This window comes from Octopus bimaculoides, chromosome 26 (assembly GCF_001194135.2).
Source record: "Octopus bimaculoides isolate UCB-OBI-ISO-001 chromosome 26, ASM119413v2, whole genome shotgun sequence".
Taxonomy (NCBI): Eukaryota; Metazoa; Mollusca; class Cephalopoda; order Octopoda; family Octopodidae; genus Octopus; species Octopus bimaculoides.
In genome coordinates this window covers 11,377,629-11,390,520 of record NC_069006.1, presented here as the reverse complement: position 1 = coordinate 11,390,520, position 12,892 = coordinate 11,377,629, and the positions used below count along the sequence as shown (strand labels likewise).

The following is a 12,892-nucleotide window of genomic DNA, read 5'->3' as shown; positions in this document are numbered from 1 at the left end:
TATATATATATATATGTATATATATATAGATATATATATATATAGATATATATATATACCACTCCGTGTGTGTGTGTGTGTGTGTATGCTCTCCCAGCACTGTCATTTGACAACTGGTGTTAGTTTCCTTACATTCTTACAACTGACATGGAGTTAAGAATCTAGATATTTCAGCACAAGTGCTTCACATCGCAAACACAGAACACAAAATGGACGGCTTTGTCAAGCAGCAAATCAACAAAGACACCAGCAGACAGGAACCACTCTTTGCACAGGTAAAAAGACAGACGCTTGCCTGGTACAGTCCTGTATCCTGTCATACTCCCAGTTAAAAAAACCCCATCTTGTTAAGGTGAAAGAAAACGAGGCAGACAGAGAAAACCCGGGGTCTGACCAGATCAAGGACTGGAAAGGTCACAACACAGCGAACTCCCTATGCATGACAGAGAAAAGAGATCAGTGGTGAAGGCTGACTGCAGAAGCATCTAGAGTGACACCCCAATGACTGACTGCACCAATTAAGGGAACTTGATAATGTTACATATACATATATTCTTTCTTCATAATGAAGATGGAGAAAGTTAAAGCATAGCAATTTAGCTATCCTCTGTTTTGTTCAAAACTCACAACCCCTTCCGAGGCTTCCTTGAAATTTCTGGAGAGGCTCAATATAGAGTTTACTAAAGGGAGATAACTGTTGGGTGCTATGAAAACGGATTTTGCTCAAAATTTTTAATGTGGCTTATAGTGACTGTAAGTAAAGGGAGAAAATTACTTGCCGACGTTCTCAGAGGCTTAAACAACGTAATTATTCGTGCATTCACTTAACATCCATTTTGCCACACTAGCATGGGTTGGACGGATACGTATTCGAGGTAACATTTTACGTCTACCCCTCAATTGCATTCACACACACATAGATATATATATAACGTTTATTCTTAACTCGGTTTAGTTATCGGACTGCGACCATACTGGGGCATCACCTTGAAGGGTTTTAGTCATACAGATCAACCCTTGCACTTGTGTGTTTTGTTGGAAGTCTGGGACTTATTCTACAGTTCTCTTTTGCCCAATCGGTAAATTACGGGGATGTAAACAAACAAACACTTGTTATCAAACAGCGAGTATGCATGATAAACGCAAATACAAAGACACACACAAGATGCATTTCCACCCAATTTCTGTCTACCAAATTCACTCACAGGGCATCAGTTGGTTGTTTGGGACTATAGTTGAAGATATTTGTCCAAGATGCCATGCAGTGGGATCGAACCTGAAATCACGTCGTTGCAAAGTGAGCTTCTTAACCACACAGCCATGGCTGCGCATATATATACAGACTATACTTATAAACGTATGTTTGTCTATCTATGTTTGTCTATGTTGTATGTAGGAAATATAGAGACTGGTAATAAAGAGAGAGGGATAGACGGAGAAACGGGGAGAGGGGAGGAGGGAAAAAGGAAGACAGGAGAGAGGGGAGAAAGGGGAGAGATGTGAGGAGAGGGGAGAAAGGAGGGAAGGGAGAAGAGAGGGGAAGGAAGAAAAGGGGAGGGAGAAGGGGAGAAGAGAGGGGGAAGTGGAGAGAGAGGCGGAAAAGAGAGAGGGGAGACAAGGGGTGAGAGAGGGGAGACAAAGAGAGAGAGAGAGATATGGAAATGAAAGGAGGAGAATGAATCATCATACCTTAGAATTCCTGGAGAACACAGCCGAACAGACTTCCTGCCCCTCATGGGCATGTTTGAATGTGTTGATGCATTTATTACTGACACCATCCCACAGTTTGAGGTCCCCATCTTTAGAACTGGTCACATACAGGTGAGCGTTGGGACTCCATCTCACCTGAAAGAAATTGAGGAAAAATAGTGAAGAACAGCAACAAATACAGAAATACAAGGATAAAACAATACGTCTGTATTATACGCATGTGTGTGTGTATGGAGGGGGAACAGAACTGTGGGGTCCACTAGAAACCCCAAAACAACTGAGTGAAAGGGAAGGTGAATTCATGAGTTAGGGCTGAGTGGTGTAGCAAGAAGACAATGTAGCCATGTCATCACACTTGTCATCATATAAAAGACAGATGCATATGCACAGACAGCTCAAAAATAAATAGACACCCTTCCAGTATAGTTTTTTCCTGTATTTCTTTTGTTTCAGTCATGTGACTGCAGCCATGCTGGAGCACTGCCTTTAGTCAAGTAAATCGACACCAGGACTTATTCACTTATTCTTTGTAAGTACTAGGTTTACAAAGAATAAGTGAATAAGTCCTGGTGTCGATTTACTTGACTAAAGGCATCGGCCATGTTTGGATGATGCTTGGTTCTATATATATATGCATATGTTTATGTGTCTGTGTTTCTCCCCCTACCATCACTTGACAACCGATATTGGTGTGTTTATGTCCCCATAACTTAGCAGTTCAGCAAAAGAAACCGATAGTATGCATATATATATAGAACCAAGCATCATCCAAACATGGCCGATGCCAGTGCCTCCTGACTGGCTCCCGTGCTGGTGGCACATAAAAAGCACCATCCAAATGCGATCGATGCCAGTTTTCCCTGGCTGACTCCTGTGCCGGTGGCACGTAAAAAGCACCCACTATACTCTCAGAGTAGTTGGTGTTAGGAAGGGCATCCAACTGTAGAAACCTTGCCAGATCAGATTGGAGCCTGGTGCAGCCTTCTGACTTTCCAGACCTCAGTCAAACTGTCCAACCCATGCCAGCATGGAAAACGGACGTTAAATGATAATGATGATGAGATATATAATATATATATATATATATATACACACACACACACACACATATATATGATGGGCTTCTTTCAGTTTCCGTCTACCAAATCCACTCACAAGGCTTTGGTCAGCCTGAGGCTATAGCAGAAGACACTTGTTCAGGGTGCCACACAGTGGAACTGAACCCAGAACCATGGGGTTGGTAAGCAAACTACTTACCACACAGCCACTCCTGTGCCTATACGCTATTCATTGTGAAGGTGCGTAGCTTAGTGGTTAGGGTGTTCAGACCACAAGCATAAGGTCCCGAGTTCGATTCCTGGTGGAGCATTGTGCCATCTACATATCTGAGTGTGTGCGCGTGTGTGAATGTTTAGATGGGTCTGGATCTCTATGAGTGTCTGGTTGTGTGTGAGTGTGTGTGTGTATGTAGTTGTGTAAATGTAATATGTCTGTGTGATGTGTGGGCATCTGTGGGTGAACATGTTGGAGCTTGTCTGGATACGTCTATCTGATTCTATACACGTGTGGTGTCTGTGTGTGTGTGTGTGTGTGTGTGTGTGTAAATAGACACTTCTCATTATACAGTTTTATCTGTACACACACTACTTGTTGTGAAGAGGTTTGGTTTAATGGTTAGGGTATTCAGGTTACGATTGTAAGGGCATGAGTTCAATTCCACTCAGCTAGCCTTGTCCACCCAGCCTTGTCACATTTTGTGTCACACTGAATCTTCCTGAGAACTACATTAATGGTACACGTCTGTGGAGTACTCAGCCACTTGCATGATAATTTCATGAGCAGGCTGTTCTGTTGATTAGATCAACTGGAACCTTTGTAACTGACTGAGAGCCAGGCCCCTACTCGTTAGTATGATGTCCAAATGAGGGAAATCATTAAAAACTGTATAAAGCATGTCTAAATGCTAGATTAAGGATTTAAATTATTTAACCCTTTAGCATTGCGGCTGAGTTCCTTTTGAGTGTTGTGCCTCATGGAGGCAATGACTGAGACCTTTGACATTATGGCGTGTTTGAGAAGAAGACCCATCAAGCCAAGTAAAATTGGTGTCACTCAAATGGCACATAAAAGCACCCTTTATACTTTCAGAGTGGTTGGCGTTAGGAAGGGCATCCAGCTGTAGAAAACTGTGCCAAATCAGACTGGAGTCTGGTGCAGCCTTCCAGCTTACCAGCCCTGGTCAAACCGTCCAACCCATGCCAGCATGGACAACGGATGTTAAATGATGATGATGATGATGATGATGATTACTCTGTCAAATGTAATACTTATTTATTCACATTGTTTTGGATTAATCATGCAATTATCTTGTAGATTTGAGATTTCAATGATGTGACTGTTTAATTTTAGTATGACATTGTAGAGTACGTGTGAGAGGCTGGATCTGGTAACTTTGAACATAAAACAGGTAGAATATTTGAACTGGATATGGCCAGTTTAAATGTTAAAGGGTTAAACCTGTTAGCATTTAGATTACCCTGACAAATGTAATGCTTATTTATTCATATTGTTTAGAATTTACACACACACACAATATAAACAGTTGCAGATATATTAAATACTGTACAACACAATTTATTAAAATTTACCTCGGTTTCTACAGGATGTTCAAAAACTCTCTCTGCAGTAAGTATTTTATTGCAAAATATTTATAGCATAGAATAAGACTACAAAAGAATATATTAGACTTTACAAGACTTTAAAAAACTTTATAAGGGGTTTTGAGATTGTCATGCTTTGTTTTCAATACATAAAATTTAATTTCTTTTTTACTGCCATGTGAGCACTTCCTAGGTTGATTTCACTGTGGAGAGACCTTTTTGAACACCCTGTAGAAGACGTCATAATTACTTATTGGCAAATGAGACCAGCACTCAAATTACTGCCAAATATAATACGTATTTATATTCACATTGTTTTCAATTAATACTGCCTTATCTCATAGCTTCGAGGGCTTGACAATATAACTTTATTTTCAATAATGACAGTGTAGGGTAGGTGTGAGAGATCGGATCTGACTGGTTTTAACATAAAACAGGTAGAACACTTGGTCAGGATTAAACGCATCAAATTACATCATTTTGTTTCCAGAAACAAATCTTCCAAAAATGATGTCTATTTACCTTTGAGATGTCTGTGTATATCATGAGAGTGAGTGTGTGTGTGTGTGTGTGTGTGTGTGTGTGCATTTGTTTGTTAGTTTTTACAAAAGTGTGGGCAGCACCCATGACTCCTGCTAAAGAAGCTCTGAGGTTGATAACGGGGGTGCAGGGAGGAGTCAGAAGCCAAGACTCATTGTTTGCTGTTAATCCCCTCCTGGGTCTGTCTGTGACCATGAGTGAGGTCTACGAGTCTAATAAAGCACCCTCTTCACAGTGTTACTTATGAGGTCTGAACCCCTGCTGTAAATAAGACACATTATGATAGAAGAGATAGGGGTCACAACACCGATATAGGTGAGTCAATAATGTATATTAGTGGTAGAATAGAGAACTGGTGTGGGTTCTGGGGTACTGTAGTATTGGTGGTGGTACTGTAGTAGTATGTTTTTAACACAGCATACCTATAAGAGATGATGTCTCAGGATAAATGCTATAGTAACTGATCTATGGTAAGTGCATGGCTCAGTGGTTAGAAAGTCATGCTTAAAATTGTGAGGTAGTGAGTTCAATCCCTGGATCAGACTGTGTGTTGTGGTCTTGAGCAAGACACTTTATTTCACGTTGCTCCAGTTCACTCAGCTGTAGAAATGAGTTGCGACATCACTGGTGCCAAGCTGTATCGGCCCCTTTGCCTTTCCCTTGGATGACATCAGTGTCACGAAGAGGGGAGGCTGGTATGCATGGGCGACTGCTGGTCTTCCACAAAACCACCATACCCAGACTGGTGCCTTGGAGGGGAACTTTCTAGGTGCAGTCTCATGGTCACTCATTACCAAAGAGGATCTTTTTATCTTAACTGGTCAATCAACAGTGTGTATACATTGAGTATGATACATAGGTAGCTATTGTAGTAGTGAATGTGATACTATAATGGAAATGGTTGGAGTACTGTTGTTGTGGTAATAGTACTGTAGTGGTGTTGACAGGGTATTGTAGTAGTGAGGGTGGGGAACTTTAGTGGTGGTAGTGAGGTGCAGTAGTAGTGTGGTTGTAATAGTAGTAGTAGCTGGCATTGATGTAAAGTGAAGGTAACACAAAAAACAAACAAACACATAAAACACCTCATATAAAAACTCCCCACCCCCCATCGTTACTCAGAGGATTATGTTACGTAGATGTTTACCGATGTTACTGGTCCAACATGTTGGTCAGCTGGATTGCCTGAGACGAAACACTGGAATGTATTGACATCATACAGTCGTACTGTAGGAAGATGAGAAGAGAACTTCGACAGGTGAGTTAATTAATTTACTCCAAAGGTAATAACAATAACAACAGGTAAGGATGAATGTAAGTAAACTGATTTAATGAGTGTGTGTGCATATGCGTGTTTGTGTGTGTAACAGAAAGCATGTGTGTGTGTGTGTATGTGTGTGTATGTGCGTGTTTATGTGTAACAGATAGCATGTGTGTGTGTATGTGTGTTTGTGTAACAGATAGCATGTGTGTGTGTATGTGTTTGTGTGTGCAATAGATAGTATGTGTGTGTGAGTGTGGGTAAACAGACTGAGAGTGTGGGTGAGTATATATAAAAGTGAGTTTGTGTATGTATGTAATAGTGATTGTGTGTGCATGTGTGTTTAATATACAGTGTATATGTATGTGTGTGAGTAAGAGACAGTGAAAGTGTGTGTGTGTTTGACAGTGGTACTGTGTATGTAATAGATAGAGATTGCACTCATTATGCATGTTGCATGTATAACATACGGTGGTTGTGTGTGCGTGTATGCATGCGTGTGTGCATACGTATAAAGGAATTTCTAAGACGATATAAAAAGAACTGAATGAAGAGGAGAGAGAGAGAGAGAGAGTTGAGTATTAGTGAAGAAGTGAGTTGTGTCTTAGGGAAGCAGAAAATGAGGAGAGTGTGAGTGGAAGTCAGATGCAAATGAGATGAAGAATACACAGGGTGGCACAAAAGTAGGTTTACAGTTCTTCAACTATCTCTTTCACATTCATATATTAACAGTTTAGATCTTAATTATAAAAAAAATATGAAACCATTATTCTATGCTAATTTAGTTAATTTTGTCAAGCTCTCTTTTCAGTTTGTAAGATAGAAATTTAAATGTAATAAAGTGTGTTAAAAGAAATTTAAAATGTCTACGTGATAACTGTGAACCTATTTTTGGGCCACCCTGTATTTTACGAAAGAATATTTTCTGACATCCCCACAAACACTGCCATCATCACCAACCCACAGTAGTGAATGAGGTGTGAGGAAGGTCAGACAGGTTTACAAATTCATACAATGTCCATCTTCTGGATGAATCGTATACCACAAAGATTAAAAGTTACTTACGCACAGGATGTTGTGTTCCAACCAATATATACTCTCCAGACGGGTGGAATGACAAACATCGAACTGGGGCTGATTCCTGCATGTAGAGGAAAGAGAGAGAGAGAGAGTTAGAGACACATGATTACTAAGAGAGAAAGAGAGAGAGTTAGACATAGACATGATTACTAAGAGAGAAAGAGAGAGACAGGCATACAGTGAAGAGAAAATGCAAAAGATGCATTTATTGACCTCCACATCTCATTGTTATTGTTTGAACGCCCACTTTATACTACTCGCATGGGTTGTCCAGAGTTTATCAAAGCTAATTTTCCACAGCCAGATGCCCTTTTTGTGGACAATCTTTACTTATTTCCAAACAAGATGGTATTTCCCCTTTATTTGGGCATCTTTTCACAGGAGACTGCAAACAAACAACACTGTTTGTAATAACATCATTGAGCAACAGAATCAGTGGTGTAATTAGAACGATGAATCTCCCTTACTTCGTGGGTGACTATGTTACCAACTACACCCCATACAGAGTGAGATGCTGTACTTTATTTTGGCTATTTTAACTGCTATCAACACCCCATGAAGGCATGTTGTTTCGTAGTTAGGGTATTGTACCCATGATCTTGTGATTGCAATTTCAATTCCTGGAGCAGGCAATGCATTGCGTCCTTGAGCAAGACATTTCATTTCATATTGCTCCAATCCACTCAACCTGTAAATGAGTAACTTTGTGACAGAGTGGCCTCTTGTTGTGATCTCAGTTGTCTAAACGCCATGGAAATTGGGAAACTGACTCCTTGAGTTGTAGGGAGCCAAGAGAGACTTCACTTCACTTTTACTGTCATTATCACACAACATATTTGATTGGTCAATTAGCACTGGGAGCATAGGTTATTCAACGAATTTTTATCACATCATGGTGTCCCATCTTGGTTTTATGTTTGCCAGTGGGAATTAAATGGATGATAGACGAATAATCCTGTACCGATAAAATAGAAAATATTTATGACTTGGTTTGAAATCTCGCTAAGACTGACTCTGCTGTTCATTCTTTTATCTGGTTGTCCAACATGCAAGAAACAGCAGTCAAATCTCCTTCCAAAATAACACTTCCCCATCTCAGAAAGAGAAGGACATATTAGATAATATAGTTGTAGATATACACTTTGTCTGCCTGAAATAATGAAGGGTTGGTCATGGCTGGATTGCTTTTGAGAGTAGGTTTACTTTCAATCAAGTCTGAACCAAGACCAACAACAACAAATTGCAGCCACCACCAACACCATCATTCACAATAACTAGGAGCTGCTGCTGCCACCACCAACATTAATAGCAGCAACAACAGTAACTATTATCATCACCATCATCATTAACAACAACAACAAGCCATCACCACCATCACCATTATTAACAACAACAGCAACAACAAACTCACCTGGATACTCTTGTAAGCTTTTTTCACTGAGGGTTTCGAAAATTCAAAGAATTTCACACTGAAATCTTTGCTGCCAGAGACGAGGATCTGATGGAATGGATGAAAGTCAAGGGACGTCACTTCCTGGAATGGAAACATCAATAGTTCAAGTTTAATGAGAGGTACCAACCCCTTGGTCGACTGGTCAACATGGACACGCATTATCACAACATATCCAGTTATATACAGTCTATAGAGACACACTACACTACAGCATGTACTGTCTATATAGACACCCTGAACCTAAACATGTACTGTCTATAGAGACACACTACATGTAGAGTGTAGACATGTTATGCTACAACATGTACAGCTGTATTTGAATGTGCACTACTGGGTCCTCCAACACAGTTGACCTACACACAAAGCTTCAGTTCTATATGATAGCATAGTTCTACCAGCAGTTCTTTGTGTCAATGAGACATGGAAGAGCACAGTGAAAAATGATAGAAAGCCAAATACGTTCCACCAAAGATGCCTGAGAAGGTTTCTGCGAATGTACAAACAAGACCACATAACCAGACGGGTAGAATGACAAACATTGAATTGGGGCTGATTCCTGCATGTAGAGGAAAGAAAGAGAGAGAGAGAGAGAGTTAGAGATAGACATGATTACTAAGAGAGAAAGAGAGAGAGTTTGAGATAGACATGATTACTAAGAGAGAAAGAGACAGGCATACAGTGAAGAGAAAATGCAAAATATGCATTTATCGACTTCCACATCTCATTGTTATTGTTTGAACGCTCACTTTACAATGCTCGTATGGGTTGGCCAGAGTTTATCAAAGCTAATTTTCCACAGCCAGATGCCCTTTTTGTAGACAACCTTTACTTTTTCCAAACAAGATGGTATTTCCCCTTTATTTGGGCATCTTTTCACAAAAGATTGCAAACAAACAACACTGTTTGTAATAACATCATTGTCGTCATCATCATTTAACGTCCACCTTCCATCGCTGGCATGGTTTGACAGGAGCCGGCCAGGCAGAAGCCTGCGCTTGACTTCTGTGTCTGTTTGTGCAGGGTTTCTTTGACTGGATGCCCTTCCTAACACCAACCACCCAGCAGAGTGGACAACACTGTAATATTTGTAAATTACTATTTTTAAATCTCACAACGTGAGATATTCAGCAACAGTACTTTGTAGTAAAAATTGTTTGCCAACATAACATGGCAGTCCTAAACCAGATCTGCCATGTTATCTTTACTACACTGTAATATTTATTTACTGTCAGTAAATATCAAGACAAGGAGACAGAAACACACACACACACACACACACACACACATGGGGAAGCCATATATCTCCTTTATAGCAAGACACCTATTCAAACGAGAGCCAATATGAGGTCACTTGGCAGAATCACCAGAGAATAGAAATTAAAACTAGCAGGTCACACATATTCCAGCAACGGAATAACACTTTTCTCAAACAGCTTTCAGATGGATCTCACCGGAGGGAAAAAGGAAATGAGAAGGACCAAAAACTACATGGTGCAGAACATTTGCAATCGATATGAAAGAGCCCTATATCACATGGTTAGATGCAGAGGAAACTGCATTATTACACCCTAAACATCTGAGAGACACTACAGCTACCACCTCCACAATACCCAACACTACCACATCACACAACATCAGTGACGCTACTTTCTACTACCACCACCTCTCATTTTTTAGGAGCACTCTGTCAGTTACGACGATGGGGCTCCCAGCTGATATGATCAACAGAACAGCTTGTTCATGAAATTAATGTGCAAGTGGCTGAGTACTCCACAGACACGTGTGCCCATAACATAGTTCTCAGGGAGAGATTCAGCATGACACAGAGCGTGACAAGACTGGCCCTTTGAAATACAGGTTGAACTCAGTTTGGCCAGCTGAGTGGACTGGAGCAACGTGGATTAAAGTGTCACAACACGTCACTGGGAATTAAACTCATGACCTTACGATCGTGAGCCGATTGCCATAACCACTAAGCCACGTGCCTTCACCACCACCACACATTACATGATACTATAGATCAGTAAACCTACCACCCCTGCCACAACATTACACCACAACTACTCCACCATCATCCCCAGTAAAACCCAAAGAACAGCAGGGAAGATGCTTGACTTACAGAGTTATGGTCGTAGAGTGTTCGAATCACGGGATGGTTTTCCATGGTTTGTTGTGGTGTTTCCATAGCAATGATCTCAGCAGGTGTAGCACTTTTGGCCAGCATCCTCTCCACATCCAAAATCTGGAAAGACAGAAAAAGAAATCAGACAAAATAGAAATAAACAAAGCAGGAACAACATTACACCCACACACCCACTCACACTCTTGCTCTCCACTCATTACTGCCTGCACAAGTTATTTGTGGTATTTTAGTATTTTCAGTCACTGGATAGCGGCCATACTGGGGCACCACTTTGAAGAATTTCAGTTGAACAAATTGACCCCCAGTACTTAAGGCTTTCGTTAAGTTTGGTGCTTGTTCCACTGGTCTCTTTCTGGGGGAGGGGTATGACAAACACAGACACACAGATATACATACATACACAAACACACATATATATAAATATATACAGGGTGATTGAAAAGTAACTCCCTATCTTAAAATACTTATAAGGACAGGTTTTAGTATGAGGTTTTATTTAAAATAGGATATGGACTCCAGATGTTGCCACCAGCTTCTTGAGTCGCCCAGGAACTGCATGAAGTGATTTCACCAGGAACCTTGTGGAACGGAAGATATAACTTCTCGTATTCGCCTTTCAAGTTCTTCCAAAGTCTTTGACTTGGTGCAGTAGACTTGTTCCTTTAACCAATCCCAAAGAAAAAAATCACAGGCTGTTAAGTCGGGACTCTTCGCTGGCCACACGTGTATACTACAATGACCCATTCACCTCCTGCGGAAGTGGGCATTCAGCCATTCACGAACGACAAGGACAATACGATTACAAATTAAATTCTCACACTTCAAAAATCAAACATAAAATGTTTGAGAAAAAAATTACAATTAATAAATAATTTTCCAAGTATTTTATAATAGGGAGTTACTTTTCAATCACCCTGTATATAAAAATGGACTTCCACACAGTTTCCATCGACTGAATTTACTCAGAAGACATTGGTCAGCATAGGGCTGCAATAGAAGACACATGTCCTAGGTGCCATGATGTGGGACTGAACTTGACATCAGTTGGTTGGGAAATCAACTTCTTAACCACACAGTTATATATATATATATATATATATATATAATTAAAAGGGTAAAGGTTTATCAATTTATTAATAAATTAACAATTAATAATTTTTACCAAGCCCTTCGGTATGTAAACACCATTATCGGTGGAGAACTTATTTAAAAGTTCTTATACATTTATAAACATAATTAAGGGATCAGCAAACAGTTGCTTCACCACATACCGAAGTTCAGAAATAGCAGCTAAAAAGCTTTTTAGCTGCTATTTCTGAACTTCAGTATGTGGTGAAGCAACTGTTTGCTGATCCCTTAATTATGTATATATATATATATATCCATATGCACATTAAATGATGATGATAACAACATAGATAGGTTTCAGAAAACTCCAGCAAGTTTCTTTACCTTAATGGAAGCATCCTCTGATCCTGTGGCTATCAGTTGACCTGCAACAACAAAAATATTCTTAAATTGGAAACAAAAAAAAAAAACAACACCCCCTCACAAATCATTTTTTTAAAACTAAATATATTTGCCATCACTACCAACTAGCACCAATCAGGTCACGAAATACAGCACCATGTGATTTTTAGAATAAAAATATATGAACTGCCAGAAGTGATATTATTAATACTCTTTACTCTCTCTTTATTTGTTTCAGTCATTTGACTGTGGCCATGCTGGAGCACCGTCTTTAGTCGAAGAAATTGAGCTCAGGACTTATTCTTTGTAAGCCTAGTACTTATTCTATCAGTCTCTTTTGCCAAACTGCTAGGTTACGGGGACATAAACACACCAGCATCGGTTGTCAAGCTATGTTGGGGGGACAAACACAGATACACAAACACACACAAATATATATACATATACAACGGGCTTCTTTCAGTTTCTGTCTACCAAATCCACTCACAAGGCTTTGGTCGGCCCGAATCTATAGTAGAAGACTCTTGCCCAAGGTGACACACAGTGGGATTGAACCCGGAACCATGAGGTTGGTAAGC

General features: G+C 40.1%; 1 protein-coding gene across 3 annotated transcripts in view; it reads right to left on the bottom strand.

The window, feature by feature from the left end:
• The window catches only part of LOC106882355 (cleavage stimulation factor subunit 1), a 59,503-nt gene that overhangs the window by 13,256 nt on the left and 33,355 nt on the right, over positions 1–12,892 (bottom strand). For all 3 annotated transcript variants that reach the window (XM_014933009.2, XM_052977016.1, XM_014933008.2), the window contains 6 exons: positions 12,297–12,337; positions 10,821–10,943; positions 8,660–8,782; positions 7,234–7,309; positions 6,055–6,134; positions 1,690–1,845 (listed from right to left, as the gene is read on the bottom strand). In XM_014933009.2, coding sequence (XP_014788495.1) covers positions 1,690–1,845; positions 6,055–6,134; positions 7,234–7,309; positions 8,660–8,782; positions 10,821–10,943; positions 12,297–12,337 — 599 coding nt within the window. The remainder of the gene's footprint in view (positions 1–1,689; positions 1,846–6,054; positions 6,135–7,233; positions 7,310–8,659; positions 8,783–10,820; positions 10,944–12,296; positions 12,338–12,892) is intronic.